The sequence below is a fragment of the Thunnus thynnus genome, chromosome 16 (genome assembly GCF_963924715.1).
Source record: "Thunnus thynnus chromosome 16, fThuThy2.1, whole genome shotgun sequence".
Lineage (NCBI taxonomy): Eukaryota > Metazoa > Chordata > Actinopteri > Scombriformes > Scombridae > Thunnus > Thunnus thynnus.
The window spans coordinates 21,412,943-21,431,236 of record NC_089532.1 but is presented as its reverse complement, the minus strand read 5'-3'; the positions used below and the strand labels follow the sequence as shown (position 1 = coordinate 21,431,236).

Genomic DNA, 18,294 nt, shown 5'->3' with positions numbered 1-18,294 from the left:
AGGAGGGGAGTCTTGTTGTTGGGAGGAGGAGGAGGAGGACGAGGCTTTAATACTGCGGCTTTCAAGCTCCGTGCCTGGGCTACACCTTCTCTGCTTAGCCTGAGGTAATGAACCATTTTAAACTCCCTAACAAGGTGCTAGTGTTTGTTACAAAAACCCAACAAAATTTACAGTCATTTCTTTGTCCATCATTTACTTTAGTCTACGCAGTTCTCTACTTTATATTCGTTTTATTAGCATTTGAGTATTTTTATTGTTCAATTCCTGTTTACATAAATACAGAACTTGGTGCTTTGCCTGGTTTTCCATATATGGAATTTATATAATGCCAATTGTCATTTAATAACGCCACCCCATATAAGGAATATGTCGTGTGAAGTGGATTACTTTCAGTGATATTAAATACAGAAACACATGGTTTGATAATTGGGGTTATAATGCTGGCAGCAAAGGAAAGAGTAGTTTATTGATCTAGCTATAATGAACACACTTTTCTGATTAAATATGCTGCAGCTTGTTGTGTCATGAGAGCTTTTAACTTTGTAGGTCAAATATAGAGGATTTAGTCTTATTTTAATGAAGTAGCACATACACCCAGCTCCACCAGATTTAGACCTACTGCATAGTGGCCTGCATCCAAACTCACTAACTACTAACTGCTTTTTAATATTTTTTTCTTTCTCCATCTCCTCCATTATATTAGCTTAGACAAATCCCCACCAAAACAGAAATGTCAAAATCTTACTGAGTTTTAAATTTCAACACAAAGGAAAGCACATAGATCCTATAAAACGGTTTTAATTCTGAATGATGACAATATGACAGGAGTCAGGGATACTAAATACAAATCATAAAGCAGTCCCACAGAGATTTGCTTGGTGCAAGGGCGTCAACAAAAAATTGCATATCAATCCAGTCGGAAAAATTAAAGCATATTCTGTATCACATCAGATTGTTTTAGTCTTCAAACAAGACTATTTCAAAGTCAGAAAAAAAACAGCAGGTTAAACAATGCCAAACACCTCTATTAAGTTACAATATGGGACAAGACATTCTGTTACAGCCTGTTTGACAGTTCACACAGCTGTGCCACTGTTTCCACTAATAAAAAAGGCAATGGTAACAGTGTGTTACTGTATGTTGGTTTTTCTCTACACTCCATAAGGTCAGTGGTTCATGCACATCAGGGACGATCACTGCACATGCAATCATTTCTCAATGGAATCTACTGTAGTCTGTGGAAAAGATCTGAAACTTGCCCAACTCAAACCTCCGAGATTAAACCGTTTTCCCTGCTAAACAATTTAAAATTATGGACAACACAAGCTTTTTTTTTTACAGTTTAGATAATACACTAACTGACAAATCAAGCTCTTAATGAAACACACTGTTCCGAATGTACCAAACTTGTAAAAAGAAAACAAAAGACTCAAGAATTAACAATTTGTACATTCTAAAGCTGAACCAGATTGATGACAAACATCAAGAGTAAGTGGAAAATTTAGAGAGGGTTCCCCTTGTTTTCAGGACATTTGTGATGGAGACATCTGGGCCTTCCTCATGGAGCGCAGGGCCTTCTCTCTTAGGTGTTTCTCCAGGTCGTCCAAGCTGTCCTCTACTTCACTGTCTGATTCCTAAAAGAAAAGCAACATGACATTTCACTCAACTTGGACGCAAAAGCAGAATGTTGGTCATTGGGGTAAATAAAGTAACATCCTACTTCCATATGCCCTACATCCCCTGACATTTATTGAATCAGAATGTTGCTAGAAATCACAGAAACCAACTTAACCTTTCTCGATTCTCCATCCTCATCCACACCCTGGTTCTCTTGTCCGTCTCCAGTCCCAGCAGCACCACTTTTCTCCTTCTTATGCTTCTTGTGCTTCTTATGTTTCTTCTCTTTCTTGTGTTTCTTCTCCTTCTTCTTTTTCTTTTTCTTTCCACTGCCATCAACGTCTGAATTCTGCAATAAAAAAGATTTTAAGAGGACGTCATTACAAGTGAATAACCGCACAAAGAGGATTACAGAAATGATGTTCAAAGCATTACTGTGCTGAGGAGGGATTTATGCCAAAACAGAGTTCCCATTTTTTTAAAAAAAAAAAACAGTTTCCAGGGCACTTTTATCCTCAACTATCCTTCATTTCTTTTTGTGGTTCAGGATGCATTTAAGACCTCTCAGTATTAAAGGTCAAAGTCAGAATGTTTTAAGTTATGGAACAATGTTGTTCACAACACTGTGGATTTCCAACTTGTTACAGGATGATCATGCTATGACAGTTGTAACTTGCTCTGTGAGTATTTACATGGACAAATGTATAAAAATAAACAAATGCACACTACTTGCAAACTTTCATCTCAACCACATCCCTCAACAAGGACCTAATTAGGACATTGGACAAACTTAAATTTGGGGGGCATATGACAGGTTGTAGAACAGGTTTTCAAAAATGTCCAGGCAATTTATAATTTCCAACATTTTTTTTTAATCCAAATGTGTAGGAACCATACATGTAAAGACTTTCAAAAATATATAATAATGTTGAAGACTCGAGTTACAAACTATAAAAAATATAATGACAATCTTTAACCACCATAACAATCAATAAGCTGAAATATCAAACCTTGCTTGGTGACTGACTGCCTGAGCCACTGCTGGCCTTTTTGACTGGTGGCGGAGACACACTGGCAGAGCGAGACGGTGAGGGGGAGGCAGACGCAGGGGCGGGACGTTTCTGAGCTGCTTGTTGAGGAGAAACAGATCTGGATCTGGAGGACACTCTCCTCATTAGCTGGGGGCTCGGAGAGGGTCTGTGGAGAGAGCAAAAGTGACATTAGGAGGACATTCAGAAAGGCAGTCACACATATACAAAACAGCTTCTGGTGTACAAAAAGGGGATGAATGCTCACTGCCTTGTTTACCTCTGGTTGTTGCGTGGCTCCGGGGTGCGGGAAACTCTACGGATGGGTTTACCACTGTGTGAAGGGGACTGTCTCCGCTGGCTACATGGGGATGTACTGGAGGTTTCAAAACGTCCCTGAGGACTGGTGGAACCCCTAACAGTGCGACCACGGTTTGCAGGGGACGAGGAGAGGCGACTGGATGCTGCAACAGGAGATCGTGTATCCCTGCTTGGCCTCCCAGAAGGCAACATGGGGCTTCGCCTGTGTCTGGGTGGAGATGTGGAGGAAGGAGGTGTGCGCCTCCTTTGAGCAGGAGAACTTCTGCGCTTGGGGGACCTGGAAGGGCGTCGCTTTGCCCCTGGAGAAGAGCGCTTTGAGGGAGAGCTAGAAAACCTTCTCTTCTGTGGAGGCAAAGGTGAGGGGCTGTAGCGACGCTGGATAGGGGGAGAATAACGTCTGAGGGATGGAGATCGCCGGCGGGGAGGTGGGGAAGGAGACCTGGGAAGCAGCAAAGACAATTTGTAGAAAAACTCTTGAACATTCAAATGATAGCTCTAGAGATGAAGTGAACATGCCTATACCTGCGTCTAGGAGGAGAGGGAGATCTGCGACGTCGTGGGGGAGAAGGAGAGCGACGTCTACGTCCACCAGGAGATGGAGAACGTCTTTTCCTGAAATAGTAAACACAGGAAAAAAATAAAAATCAAAAACAAACAAAGCAAAAACTAGTCAACACTGATTTTTAGTAAACATCAGTTCAAATCGTTTGGACTGCTAATATATTCTGTGTCTGACCTTGGAGAGGCATCCCTGTGTCGCCTCCGTGGTGAAGGTGTACGGCTACGTCTCCTCCTGACATCACCATTTCTGGCACCTGGCCCGGCCTTTGGCCTCTTGGGCCCCTCGTCTTCTGAAGAGGAAGACCCTGTATCTGAAACCAAAGAGACAGAGGACATCAACAACCATTTTATTGTAGCCTCCACTGTATGGACTGAGGGAAAAAAACACCAAGGTTGGGGTTAGGGCACAGCTTCAAAAGTCCATGAGACGATGAGTGCAAGATGACATGGACAGAGACTTGGTTAGAGAGAGGGGTTGGGTATGGGAGAGGAAAGAACGGGGATAAAAACGCTTATAACCTGAAGACGACTGTCGATTCTGTCTGCGATACTGACGTCGCTGTTGCACCGAATCTGCTGTTGCCCCTTTCTCATTTTTATCCTCCTCTGAAATGCAGAGCATTGAGTGTCCCATCAGTGTTAGCAAAACCAGCGAGACATACTGTAGATTTACATGGAAAGGTTAGATTATACAGAAAACAGATTTATATCTTTGTGGTGTGGGTTTTCCCTTTTTATTAGGTTTAAACATGGCATAGCACAAATTATCTATTTATACTACTGCTGTACCTTGTGTTGTTATAAAATGTGGTTAATCATGTGGTCCCATTAGTTAACCTGAGACCACTGTATTGAGGTTCTTGGGACAATGATGTACTCATCCCTTCACTTTGCATTTCCCTTTGCTCCACTTCTCAACAAAATATCTGCCAAAAAAATCTAGTACCAAACCCAGAAGAGCCCAGAAATGTCTTCTGATCAACATCATCATCGTTTTTATGATCAGATCAGACAGACCAAGCTTTTGCCATTACCTTAGCAATCATGAATTTCACATTTTGCACATTGTTTTAAGTTCTGATCTTAATGTGATATTTTATACATACCAAGTTAGTAATTTTTGTCACAACGAAGTTGCTTTAAGGAAAACGGGTGAGCACCTGCATCAAGCCCTTTCCTGCTAAACACAAAGTGTAAATGACACTAGTGCAAAGTGTCACCAATCTTTTTTAGAATCCAATTACTTTATTAAAATTTCTTTATACCTCTATGGTGGTATGTCAATGCAAGATGATTCAGTTAGTAATATAATCCTTTAATTTAGGGCCCTTTTTGTGTTGGTTTGAGTTTGGCTCTCCTATCATGGAAGACTGGCTGATAGTGAGCAAAACAAAAATGTCCACAAGCAGAAGTGGCTGAGAGCTCCGTATGAGTGGACCTCTCTTTGTGAGCTGTGAGGTGAAAGGCCATTATGGTTCTTTAAGCAGACAAAATCTGACACTTACCTGACTCAGACCCTTCAGAAGGTCTGGATTTGGCATTATCAGATGGAGAATCGCCCCTTCCGCCTTGTTTACGCTTTAGACCTGAAGAACAAGACACAATATTAAAATACTTATAATTATCATACTGCTTTATTATGACTCAAGAGATAACCGTTAAGTCTTATGCAAATGCAAAGGAGTGATTTTGATCCCCTAGTTGTTATTAATGCACAAACAGGTATGGTTTACTTCATTTATTTGTGTAACCTCACAAATAAATGAAGTGAAGCATCAAGAGATTTTCAATAATGAAATCAAATTTCATAACCACAGAGGGAGGTAGGGAGCCAAAAATGTCCTGTGGTTGACAGTGCAAGAAAAAAAAAAAAGGTAATAATTATAGGAAAACAAACTAAGAATTTGAAAGATCATACCAGATGATCTGGGTGGTGATGCTGAGCCTCTGCCCCTTCTGGCCCGTGGAGACGGTGACCGTCTGTCTTTCCCAGCAGGACTAATGGAGGTGTCAGGATGATGGACTTGTTTTCGGGGTGGTGTGCTAGATATTCTTTTCATTGCTTTTTTAGGTGAACGAGAGCCTGAGGAGCTGCTGCCAGAGGATGAAGCTGAGCGAGAGCGCCTCCTGCAGGACACAAACAGTAACGACTTTGAAAAAGAAAACAAAGGTCCCATGTCTTTGGCAATGCCAGGATACGGTGGATTTATGAAACCTATGCCAATAACACTGTGAAACAATAAAAATAGTGAGAGATCATAAAGGAAATGAGGTTTTAAGACTTAAGGACAGTTCCTTTAATCACTAGATAACCCCATACACTTCTGTTTCTCTTTTACAGCCTGTGCAACTCACTGACCTGCGGACAGGGGAGCGTCTATGTCTGTGTCTGGAGCCCGTGGGGCCTCGTCTGGGTGGGCTCCTTCGACGAGGAGACATTCTTCTCCTGGGACTCTGCCTTCTGCGAGGGGAGTACGACCTGAAATAGGGTAGAGAGGGCGAGTTACGAAAGTTTAAGAACTGTGAAGTCCTTGATTTTACACAATATAATTTTGACACAAGTCCAGAGGACACCATAATAAACTAATACAAAGAATGTCAGAGATTACCTTGAACGGGAGCGTCGTCTACGAGAGCGGGAATGAGAACGGGAGCGGTGGTGAGGTCTTTCCCTCCTGCTGTCCTTCTCTCTTTCCCGAGACCTGGGCCTTTCCTCTTTCTTATGGGTTTTCTCTGGGGAGGGTTCTTTGACTTCGGTCACAGAGTCTGCTTTCACCACCTCTACAACGGTGTCACTACAGGCCAGAGAAAGAGGTTTAAGTCCTAAATGATCCCCGTCACTTTATTATTATAATAACCTAAAAACAAAACTTAAGTGTGGAAAAACTAAGTGTATGTTATGTACATTCATATACTGTAAAACTAAACATTAGTATACTAAAACTAAATCCTTAAGTGAAAGGACATAAATAAAGAGTGAATATGGATTAAGTTTAACTCAAATACAAATTTCACAAAGTATCAAAAACTAAAATAATAATGAACTACACCAACTTTGCATTCAAGACAAAATTTCAAAGAAGGTATTCAACAAACCAGGTGGAAGAAGCTTCTTGGATGACTGGTTCCGGCATGGCTCTTCCTGATGTATCTGGCTCCACAAGCTGCTCCAAAGGTTTTGTGGGCAGCTGCATCAGAGGTGGAGGGGGTGAACTGCCACCAACTGGACTGGCTTTGCGTCGTGGGGAACGTGAGGGGCTTCGTTTCCTTTCTCGCTTTACTGGTGACCTTCGCCGCGGTGATGGTGACCTTGTCTTCCGCCTGGAAAGAAAGAACAGAGAATAAGTTTCCAAGGTCTGCGATAAATACACAAATCCAACTTTCACCCACTGATCTCTCTTATGACTAAAGACTTTTTTTTTTTTTTTACCTCCTTGGGCTCTTTGACTGAGCCCTTTCTCTGATATCCTTGTCCTTTTCCTTCTTATCCTCATCCACCTTCTTCAGAGAGGCTAGCTTCTCCTGTTCAATCTGCCAAAAACAGAACAATGGAGAAAATTTCATATCACTATCACCAACAAGATATCTACTATCCAGCAATGTTCATATACTGTCATCTGAGGTGTCACATACTGGGTTCAATGTTATCGTCTCTGTAATTATTATCTCTTATGTAATTATTTTAGGGCATATTATACACCCACTAGAGCCTCTTAAACAAAGTAGGCAGCCACAGAACCATAACAGCCCACAGCCAACAGAGATGTTTTGACAAAGTTATTTGCTCATTGAAAAGCTCACCTGTCTCTGTTTGATTTCCTCTTTCTTCTGTTCCAGAAAAGCTGACGGGATGCCAGCAATGTTCTCCTGGGCACTCAGCAGCAGGGGCCACAGGTCCTTCATGAACTCCCGGGCGTTCTTCCCATTCAGGAAGCCTGTCAGGTTGATCTGCATCATCTTGCTATCCGGGTGCTGCAACACACACACGAAGGGGGGAAAGAAAAGACCATATGGCCATTGAAATAATGGAAGGTAAAATACCAGGGGGAGGTAGGATCCCATAAATGGGACTGCCTACCTTCTAGTCTTCACTTAACTATACCTGTGACTATGTAGTTAACCATACTCAAAACAAATAGACACTGACTAAAATATTTACCAACTCTGGGTCCAATACTGGACTCATAATCAAAATAAAACTGATTTAAATTGTACTCACAAACTCATTAAACTGAGAATGCAAGCTAGTTGAGGGGAGACATATCTAGCAATATGAACACTGCATGCAATACTGCTTTTATTCCCAATTATTATTATTTCCCAGATAATAATCTATCATAAAGACTCCCAAAACACAAAAATGTTTTTTCATCATTTGATTTCCTCAGTGCTATTCCCACTATACAATTCTGTGTCCCTACCCACCCCCTTGTTTCCCAGTCTCCCCACAGTCTACACTTCAGGAGTTAAACAAATAGCCACAATACAGAGTGCATTAAAACCCAACACTGCAAGTACAGTTCCGGTGTCTTCAGTGAGTCCCGTGGGATCAGTGGGCACGGAGCTCCCTTGGCTTGCTTCCGCCTCCCTACTGCTTGAGACTCAACCACCTTGAGCTTAATGTTATATCATTTATCTAAATTGCAAGAGACGAACAAGCAATAATGAGTACACAGTTACACAGAAAAGGAGTTTTATTCAACAACTGATTATAGAATTATTCTGAGATACCGTAATCTCAATTCAATGACCCTTTCTTACCATAATGCAACAGTATCCTTTAAACTTAGCTGAAACAGCCCTTCCCACCCCTCAAATGCTATAGCAAGCACAAAATTAAATTAAAAAGATCAAAGGCTGGTGTCATATATATAAAAAGAGACACATCTGGTTTTCAGCATCTTAGGGAAATCAAAGTCATTAACGATTACTATTCCTATACATTCTAAGACTATATATATTCTAAAAAAAAGTAATATGCTATGGGATATGTTCCTAGTAATAGTCTTTTAAAGAATATTATGAGTATATGATTTGGGGTTTTTACCTCATTTACATTTTCCTATTTCCAAAGGTTAGCCTGTGCAATGGAAATTACCCATTACCCAGACATCCCAAGTGGTTTGATGAATCAGAGGGGCACACAGTATGACAAAAGGGAAACCCTTGGATAGAGACTCCTTTATTTTTTCACTTAAATAAAGTGGCCTATGAGCTATGGGATGAAGAACATGCATAATGTAGTATTCAAAAATGAAATAAGTTTGTACATTATAGCATTAAAGCTCTACTGGTAAGAGGGCTATTGCTAATGTAAAAAAAACAAACTTGACAACTACAGACATCCAATGAAACTCTAGTTTTTGAAGAGCAACGTAATACCAAGCTGAAATTCACTGTTTCTGTCGGTTGAGAATCTCAAGACTGTTGCACCTCTGACCACATGCAGCTAGATGCTAGGTGCAGACAGAGATTTAATAGACTTGTAAAAAAAAATACGTTGATACAAGCAGAAAAATCTTGTTTTTGCTGACCTCCAGTGGTTAAAGTTCTTAACTTGCTATAACCATGTAGAAATACAGTACACTCTGTTCATAATACCCTCACATCACTGTTACGTGTGGATACAAGTGCAACAGAAGACACAAGTGACCACACCCAATAGAGGTGGGAAAGACTTTCAATCAGGAGGTGGTCAGTTAAACAATGTTTTCCAGCTAGGTGTTAAATTACTCTTAAAGTTACTCTTTAAAAATGTATGGATGGAAATCCATTACCCTAACAATTGGCTACGGCAAATTGTTAAAACTTTCCTGTTTTGAGCCTATAACTCCAGTTGCATTTAAAAGGGATCTGGGCAGCACTTCAAATATCTACGAAGAATATGATTATGGCATTGTTCAGGTGTGTCTTTCACTGACATGATATTGGTGATCCCTGCATATAACTCACCTCAAACCACACACTGCATCATGAAGGGAGAGTTGGGCTCAGTGACTTTGGGCTCAGGAGAGAGCTAATTAGGTGTTGGTGCTATACTTCTGATGCAAGGTATAACATCCATATTGGTTCAGGCCTTTTAAATCATAAATCACATCATCATTAGAAGACTGCTGAATAAAGGCACTTTGTCACATAACAGCAAAACATGGTTATGTCATTATAAATCAGTTTTACACCAATTGCTACTTTACCCATTCATTTTGACTAGGATGAGCATTATTTGATTATATCCCTTCTTACTGACTAAGCAATGCCCTCAAATTTATGAACGTTTTGTAAAAAAAAACAACAAAATAAACACAATTAAAGACATTACCTTTTCCTCAAGCTGGTTAAATATGAACTCTATGACGACGTCATCCTCGAATCCCAGAATCTCTGTCACTCGCTGGGTAATCCAAGGTTTGATGACTTCCAGGTTCACTTTGGTCATGTCCACCTAAGGGTCAAATGAACAACCAACAGCATCCACTTAGTAGTGACGATAAATGGACTACAATGCCCTAAAGCTATAGTTTCAACAGGGGGCTGTGTGTGCGTTTCACAGTTTCATGCTATCGGAATTAAATCTCTACATTCTTCACACATCTAACTAGCCATTAACCTTTCAAAGGCAACAGTTTATTTGGAATAGAAATGAAAACTAACACAGTGGCAAATAAATCTTGTTAAAAAAGAATGATTTTATACCTTCTTGTCCAGACATTCTGCAAACTTCAGCTGCTTCAGCAGTTTCTTGTGCTTGTTGCTGAACCGGTTGTCTTGCTCCGCACTTGTACCCTGAAGAAAAGACAACAATCGCTTGTTAAAATGTTTGTTCAGTGTAGGTTGACAATCATATCTGACACGCACAGCAAAATATGGTTGAAAGACTGTTTAAGTTGCACATAAACTTTCCCATTATTGACCTGCGTAACTTTTCTGCATAGTACCATGACACCGAAACCAAAACACAGGGTTCAGATAGCAAACATTACGATAACGTACTTCCTCTAACATGTAATTTAACGTTACATTAAAAATAACGTTAATGCTTAAATACCGGACAACGCTAGTTTCCCTGACCACAATATACAACACATCGTTTGGTCTACTTATATTAGCCAACATTAGCGTATTAGTGGTCGTGACTAGCTCAGAAACGATGTACCGCCCGGGCGCCATCTTTAGCCAAGGCTAACAAATTAGCAATGGCCAGCTAACGTTAGCTAGGGTTGGCCCGTCTATTTCCCGTAAGTGTGTCTGTCTGCACATTTGCGTGAAAAGACAAAGTAAAACGACATTACACAAAGCTATAAAGTAAAATGCTTCATGTTTTGATAAGAGGCGTAAACTCTGGGGCAAAACCTAGTTGGGACAACGCGCGTAGCAAGATTCAAGATTGCCTAATATCAGTTGATAGTCGGGGCCCTAACCATATCGTTTCTAAGTGGATGGCCCTCCACCCAAAGACACATGCCATATTAATGCGCTAAACAAGACACACACCAATATATACCGGTACGCTTAGCAGCACACGAAAATAAAGAGTCTAAAAAAGAAGTTTAAATATCTTACGCGGAAGAAGCCCGCGTCCATTATCGAGGAGAGTAAATGTTAGCAGGCGCCGTTGAGAAAGACGTGTGGCTCCGGGGAAATTCAGAGAGGCAAGCCGCGTGAGGAGAGCGCCTCTACGGGAAGACACAATTATTACATCCGGGGAGGAATGAATCCTGACCCACTTAAAGTGTGAGTTTACATTCAAATATTTTACTTGAGCAAAAGTATATAACCTAAATATCATCTTCGAAATGTAGGTTATTTGCATATTTCCACCTGTCTCAATGTTATTATACACTATATCTTATATTAACCTCTTAATTATTGATGCATTAATGCAGCATTTTAACGTTGTAGCTGGTCGATTTGGAGCTTATTTTACCATTCAATATTTTTAATGGGTAGTTAATTCTATAACAATACATCATATTTCATTTGTTGATAATACACTTCGTTTGTAAAAAATCTGAATTTGCAAAGTAACCTGTAACTATAGCTATCTGAAAAGTGTAGTAGAGTAGAAAGTACAATATTTCCCTCAAAAATATAGTGGAGTTGAAGTATAACATAACATAACATAACACTAGAAATACCACCTTGCGGCTGTATGCCTCCGCCAACCAGTCAAGTTGCAGTTTACATCCCATATCTGTCCAGACTCATATATTTGTAGTGAAGACTTTGAAAGAATTTAATAAAACCACCATAGTTTCAAGGTGGGCATCCAAGATTAGTGTCACAAATTCAGAATCTGACCAAATGTGAAATATGGTCACAGTTGTTCCTGAATTATGGCGTTGAATAATGATTGAATGTTTTTGCAGAACTTTATCATATCACAGTGAAGTTGACCTTTGACCTTTTGGATAAAAAATGTCATCACTTCATCATTTAATCCTATTAGACATAATTGGTGATTGAATTCTTGAATTATGCCCAAAAAACGTGTTTTGTGAGGTCACAGTGACCTTGATCTTTGGCCCTCAAATTCTAACAAGTTCATCCTTGAGTCCAAGTGGACGTTTGTGCCAAATGTAATGAAATTCCCTCCAGGCGTTCCTGAGATATCACATTCACGAGAATGGGACAGACATGAGGTCACAGTGACGTTGATCTTTGACCTTTAGTTCATCCATGAGTCCAAGTGGACATTTGTGCCAAATTTGAAGAAATTCCTTAAAGGTGTTCCTGAGATAGCGTGTCCACAAGAGAATGAAATGGACAGACGGACAATCCAAAAAATAACATAAAATGGAGATACCCAAGTGCAAGTGCCTCAGAAGCATACTTCTTTCCACCATAATCAATATTATTGTTATCAGCATCATCCTAAACATCATTGTGGTCTACTAAGGTATCAAAAATTGTTCTACATGTAGAATACACGGAGTTCAGCAACATACAATAATTACTACTACTGGGTATATAACTTTTTTTATTATTCAAGGTCTGATTCAAAGTACACTGCATTTTTTATACATTGTTTTTCAAAGTAATTTACAGTAAACAAGGCATTATTTGTTATTGGTACTCATTCATTACCAAAATCACACTGCTGGCAAAAAAAGAAAAAAAGGCTTCTTGTTAGATGCCACAGATTTAGATTAGATTAGATCTAAACAAGGGTAGTGGACTTTTATACAGCAATTTAGGGTAACAGAATTGGATACAGTATGTGATTTTCATTTTATAGACTATCTTATAAAAGACTGCCTAATATAACAGTCAGAATACACGATGAGTCATTACAGTCCAGAAAAATCTAGGCTAGCCATTCCAGATGATTCTGGAGTCATAGTGTACAACAGGTTTGCTACTCTAATGTGCAACTGGTCCATAGTGTGATAAACATTGTAGCAGACTGTTGTGTACATGGATGTAATTAACATGACATTTGGAAAGCTTAAGAAATAAGTCATTTGCAGTTCCATCTGAGGCTACATACTCATTAAAGTGATGTTTATACCATGATAACAATTAAAACAACAAAATGAAAAGAATGTTTAACAGTATATGATTCCCTGAAAAAGACTGAAATGTGTTTTTGTGCACATGTATGACTCTCTCCAGTGTATATTGAGAGGTTCTGACTGAGAATTCATACCTTACAAACAGTCCCTGGCTCATTGCTCTAATGCTCCAGTGGAACACAGGATACTGGTTGACAGCTTGTGAGAGCGAAATGAAAGGAAGTAAAAAGTAGGGATAGGGTTAGTCAGTCTTTGTGGAGCAGGTTTTGCTAGCTGACTGGCAAGCCTTCGCTGGTCCTCTTGTCTCGAATGGAGCGCAACATGTCTGACACCAACTCCTCAAGCCCGTAGGCTGGTGCCCAGCCCCAATCTCGCCTGGCATTGGAGTCATCAAACCTCACTGGCCAGCTGTCTGCTGCGAAGTGACAAGAGCATTATGGACCTTGTTGTAAAAGTTCAGCAATATCAATCCAACAAATGATTTCAAAATCAGGAGGTGAAGCCAAAAGTAAAAACTCATTGTTGCTTTCATCCAAGAAAACAGCATGACACCTACAACATTAAACCCGATTTCAAGTAAACATTTCATCTATTATGACATAACTGGACAAGCATCGTTGCAATTTAAGTCCCCAACAAGCCAGTGTAATTTTTCAGTGCTAGAACACAGTGCCAAAATGCTTCCCAAAGTCCAATTTAATCAAAATTGGACCTATGATTCATTAGGCTAATCAGTGTATTTTAAAAAATATAGTTGGATGTTATGTATCCTAACAAAGGCAGCCTAAATTCTGCAACTGTATTGGTGGGATGACATGCATTTGGGGATGAAGCCATTTCACAGATTTGACTACTAAATATAGCACATCCAATCATCCTATCAGTTTTACTTTTTAGCTAAGAGAACATAAATACAGTATAGAGAGGTATCTGTTGTATCACATGTATGTGATTGACAGGAAACCAGATGTAAACATCTGATCCTGGATAGCATATGTATCCTCTGTGTTAAGTCGTACCAATGGTCTGGCGGACAGAGTCGGGATTGTAGGTGACTTTGAGGTGAGGAAGGTGATTGCGGATTTCTTGGGCCACCTCTTCTGGAGTGAAGCTCATGGCTGCGATGTTGTAGGTGCGCAAGGACAGCTGGCACTCTGGAGCCTGCATGAATTCTACTGTGGCACGGTGGCAGTCCGAGATATGCATCATGGGAAGACGGGTGTCAGGACGCAGGTAGCACTCATGGTGTCCTGTGCTGAGAGCATCATGGAAGATTTGAACTGCATAGTCTGTGAAAACAAAGGTCCGGAGGGCTTAGTCCATGAAATCCACCATGGTTATATTGTATATAATATATACAACATACTCAAACATGAGGTGAAGTAATACCTGTTGTTCCTCCCCCTGGAGGTGTGTTGACCGATATCACACCTGGATAACGTAGGCAGCGGAAGTCCAGGCCATATTTATGATGGAGATACTAAAGAAAAAGAAAGACAGAAGATTGATATGCTACTAAATTTCACAAATAGATGTATAGGACTACTAGGTCCGTCTGTATGTTTGGATATTTGAAGAATGCTTTAAGATGGACCCACCTCCCCCATTAGTTCTCCGTGAACTTTGGACACCCCGTAGATAGTTCGAGGTCTCTGGACACAGAGGTCAGGTGCTGGGTCACGAGGAGAGGAAGGACCAAATGCTCCAATGGTGCTCGGGACAAAAAGGCGCAGGCAGTTCTCCAGGGCCAAGTCCAGCACATTATGAAGGCCTAGATGGACAGCAGAAAATCAGAAGAGGTTGAACATAACGATCCATAAAAAGGTGGCACATGTAACAATGTGTATGTTCAAGCAGACCTGTGATGTTGATTTTGCGTGCCAAAGCAACATTTGCCTCGCCAACAGCACTAAGCAGAGCACTGTAGTGGACCAGCCAAGTGACACGATTATTTACAATCAGTTCTCTGAGGTGTTTGTAGTCCAACACATCAGCATATACAAATGGACCTAGGGAGGTGGGGAGACCAATGATATGATTTAAACGGCAGGGAAATGTTATACATTCTGTTAAGTGTAAATTGGAGAAGAATGTAATAATTTTGCATACCACTTCTGAAAACATGAGGTGAAGGCTTCTTAATGTCTGACAGGATTACATTCTCTGTTCCATACTGTTTCCTAGTCATTAATAAAGGCATCATGACATTAATATTTTAAACATCTTTAACAAACTCTAATGTCTAAGGAAAATCTAAATATCTCACCTCATCATCTGTGCAAGCCCCACACCCAACTGCCCAAGACCACCTGCGTACAGAGACAAAGTTTCATATTTTATACAGACAGATGACAAATTAAAGGAAAAACCTGAGTAAATGAGTGGAGAAACATAATTAATGCAGATGTTTCCACACAGGTGCAATGCCTGATTCTGATTTTGTATCCAGATGGTGAGAAGAAAACATCTGAGTGACTTTGAAAGAGGGTTCATTGTTGGGGCACGGATGGCAGGAGCTTAAGTCACAAAGACTGCTCAACTGGCCAGTGTTTCAATAAGACTAAAGAGACATCTGAATTTAGATCTATGAGAAAGACATCAGTAAATACAGTTGGAAATTGTGGGCAATAGTGCACATTTAATGACCATGATGCTCATGCATTAGTGCAATATGTAAGGAAAAACAGTAGAACTCTTGTGACTGAGAATGTCAATGCAAGATGTGATCAGACTGTCAGCAAGAAGAGTCCGTCGACAATTACATAGAGAGGGATATTATAGTAGGGTTGCAGTGCATAAACCCCTCATTACAAAGATGAATGAACATTTGAGAGTTCAGTGGTGCAAAAACCATAGGCACTGGTCTACAGATATGTGGAAAAAATGATATGGTCAGATGAGTCATCATTCACCATATTACAATACATACAAGTGGGTGAGTGCATGCGTGGCATACACCAAGAGGTCTGAATGCTTGACCCCTACAGCGAGGGGATCCGGTGGCTCTGTTATGCTGTGGGGGGCATTTTGCTGGCATGGTTTGCGTCCACTTGTCCCCTTAAAGGGAAGGGTCACTGCAAATCAATACAAAGTTGTTCTGAGTGATCACCTTTATCCTGTGATGAAACATTTCTATCCTGATGGGACCGGTCTCTTCCAGGATGACAATGCCCCCATCCATAGGGCACCATCATCAAAACACCAAATGGGGGAATACTTTTGGAAGAATGGTGTCCATCCCTCCAGTAGAGTTCCAGAGATGTGTAGAAGCAATGCCAAGGCGCATTGAAGCTGTTCTGGCAGCACATGGTGGCCCAACACCTTACTAAGACACTTTAGGTTGGTTTTTCCTTTAATTTGTCACCTGTCTATATTTCCAGAGGAAACAAAAAAATGTTTGGAGTTTGGTATGAAAATGAAATAAATGTTTTTGGTGCACCATGCTTCAGCTGGGAAAAAAAGCTTTTTGTTTGTTCCAAAGCTTTATCCTGTGACAAAAAGTGATAGCAGGCTATTATTCCCCCCACAGTCACTCATTGGCTTTTTTGTGTCACCAGCACTGTCTACACACACCCTATTGTGATGAGTGAAAATGGCATCCTGATGCTAGCGCACAGTGAAAACAACTCGAAAAGAAGAAAGGCAACAGCACATGCGTCTGTAGTAGTCCACTCATGGCACTGATGCCATAATGATATGAAACATTCCTTCGGATATTCCTCCCTCTCATTTTATCTACTCGGAGGTGATTTGAGTAACTCTCTGTTTAAAGGTTGCCCCTGAGCCAGGCATTCAACCCCTATTGTAACTGCTCTGTGGCTAACAGTATAAAACAGGGGCTGCACAGTGAAAACGGTAGAAAACAATAGCAGCTTCACAGGTTCAGTGTTTGGGTAGGTGTGGAACAGTCCACCTTTCCCTGAATAAATATACAGTATGTCAGGTAGAAGCAGCTATATGCTAATGACAGAAGGGAAGCTGTGTCACCTGTGATGAGGATACGGGGGTTTTCCTGAGTAGGCGGTGGGTTGCAGGTCTCCCGGCTGTTCCACCTGCTCATCTGTCTGGGCAAACAGCTGAAGGTGCGACCAGGCAAACTCTGCGTCTGCGCCTTGCTGAGACAACCTCGGCAAAACAGGCCCAGCACAGTCGCGGTGGGCACAAAGACTCGCACACCAGATTGCATGTCCAGTAGCAGTCCTTAGAAAAGTTAAAGTAAACTTAACTAGCTGACCAAACCATACTGGTGAGACAGAACTTCATCACTGGGGAATATACAAGTTGTTTTAAAATTAAATCACAGACACAAAGTCTACACAGACTGAACTCAAATAGAATATGGAAAAAGATATATTACCTGTGTGCTGACAAAATCAGAAACCCCCGGACAGATGATTCTTTATCCAGCAAGCGCAACTTGGTAAATCCAAAACTATTCCTCAAAATTGAATCATGAAATAACAGCATATAAAACGAGTTGTTCGAGGCATTTGAGTGTTAGAATTAAAAGATTACCATCCGTCTGGTCACCGTTTCTGTCCATCCAGTAACCACTGGTTAAATAAGCAGGTATAGAAAGTCATGCTGGGCTATGTGGTTCTTGTCCACATCGTATAATCACCAGGGCTTGTGGCTCTTGACTGAACAGGACTACAGTCTCCAGCTTGCAAAGCTCCGCGTGTGCAAACATGCTGACTTGCTGTGCACGGGGATTTGTATTGTGAAGAGTGTTTAGCTGAGCTTAACAGGACTGGGAGGTGTGTCACTTATACAGTCTTCTTCATTTGATAATATATGCGAGTTGATTTGTGTGGGAAAATAATTAACCTTTTGAAATTATGAAAAACAAAGGCAATAATTAGAGAAAATAAAACACTCTGTGGGCAGTTTTTAAAGCACTAAAAATATGAAGTAAAAGAGGGCTAAACAGCTTTAAAGGAATAGTTCTACATTTTCTGAGAGTTAGATGAAAAGATCAATATCAGTCTCATATCTGACCATTCTATATGAAGCTGGAGCCAGTAGCTGGTTAGCTTAGCTTAGCATAAAGACAGAGGAAAACAGTTAGCATGGCTCTGTCTGAAGGTAACAAGATGTGCCTACAAGCACCTCTATAGCTCATTAATTTAATGTTATATATTTTTTGTTTAATTTAAGCAAAAACAGAAGTGTAAATATGGTCAATAATTTGTGGTTTTACAAATGGACTATTTCTTGGCTGGTAGCAGAAACTTCCCAAAGTCTCCGCTGGTTGC

At 40.5% G+C, this 18,294-nt stretch overlaps 2 protein-coding genes and 1 long non-coding RNA gene across 8 annotated transcripts; 1 reads left to right on the top strand and 2 right to left on the bottom strand.

The window, feature by feature from the left end:
* Positions 1 to 21: 21 nt before the first annotated feature.
* LOC137199239 (uncharacterized) lies at positions 22 to 7,517 on the top strand. Of its 3 annotated transcripts, none has more exons than XR_010931756.1 (2): positions 22 to 104; positions 5,869 to 7,517. It is a non-coding gene; the product is annotated as an uncharacterized lncRNA (long non-coding RNA). The 3 variants fall into 3 exon arrangements; XR_010931757.1 differs by lacking the exon at positions 22 to 104 and adding an exon at positions 5,610 to 5,697; XR_010931758.1 differs by lacking the exon at positions 22 to 104 and adding an exon at positions 5,687 to 5,775.
* srrm1 (serine/arginine repetitive matrix 1) lies at positions 783 to 11,216 on the bottom strand. 3 transcript variants are annotated; one of them, XM_067613372.1, is made up of 17 exons: positions 11,088 to 11,216; positions 10,221 to 10,310; positions 9,847 to 9,969; positions 7,329 to 7,499; positions 6,958 to 7,058; positions 6,624 to 6,848; positions 6,137 to 6,322; positions 5,887 to 6,006; positions 5,446 to 5,654; positions 5,033 to 5,113; positions 4,047 to 4,133; positions 3,703 to 3,838; positions 3,489 to 3,578; positions 2,926 to 3,405; positions 2,628 to 2,814; positions 1,793 to 1,966; positions 783 to 1,634 (listed from the first exon to the last, which is right to left on the bottom strand). In XM_067613372.1, the coding sequence occupies exons 1-17, from the start codon at positions 11,106 to 11,108 to the stop codon at positions 1,524 to 1,526; spliced, it is 2,592 nt and encodes an 863-aa protein (XP_067469473.1). In that variant the 5' UTR covers positions 11,109 to 11,216; the 3' UTR covers positions 783 to 1,523. The 3 variants fall into 3 exon arrangements, with proteins under 3 accessions (XP_067469473.1, XP_067469475.1, XP_067469476.1); XM_067613374.1 differs by lacking the exon at positions 4,047 to 4,133; XM_067613375.1 differs by lacking the exons at positions 9,847 to 9,969; positions 10,221 to 10,310; positions 11,088 to 11,216 and adding an exon at positions 9,480 to 9,836 and having other exon boundaries at positions 7,329 to 8,163.
* A 1,271-nt stretch (positions 11,217 to 12,487) lies between these two features.
* On the bottom strand, positions 12,488 to 18,209 carry tdh2 (L-threonine dehydrogenase 2). 2 transcript variants are annotated; one of them, XM_067613378.1, is made up of 8 exons: positions 17,027 to 18,209; positions 15,306 to 15,348; positions 15,149 to 15,219; positions 14,899 to 15,048; positions 14,638 to 14,810; positions 14,429 to 14,519; positions 14,059 to 14,328; positions 12,488 to 13,454 (listed from the first exon to the last, which is right to left on the bottom strand). In XM_067613378.1, exons 1-8 carry the CDS (start codon positions 17,223 to 17,225, stop codon positions 13,309 to 13,311), a joined length of 1,143 nt encoding a protein of 380 aa, XP_067469479.1. In that variant the 5' UTR covers positions 17,226 to 18,209; the 3' UTR covers positions 12,488 to 13,308. The 2 variants fall into 2 exon arrangements, with proteins under 2 accessions (XP_067469479.1, XP_067469480.1); XM_067613379.1 differs by having other exon boundaries at positions 12,488 to 13,451.
* Between the last annotated feature and the right edge of the window lie 85 nt (positions 18,210 to 18,294).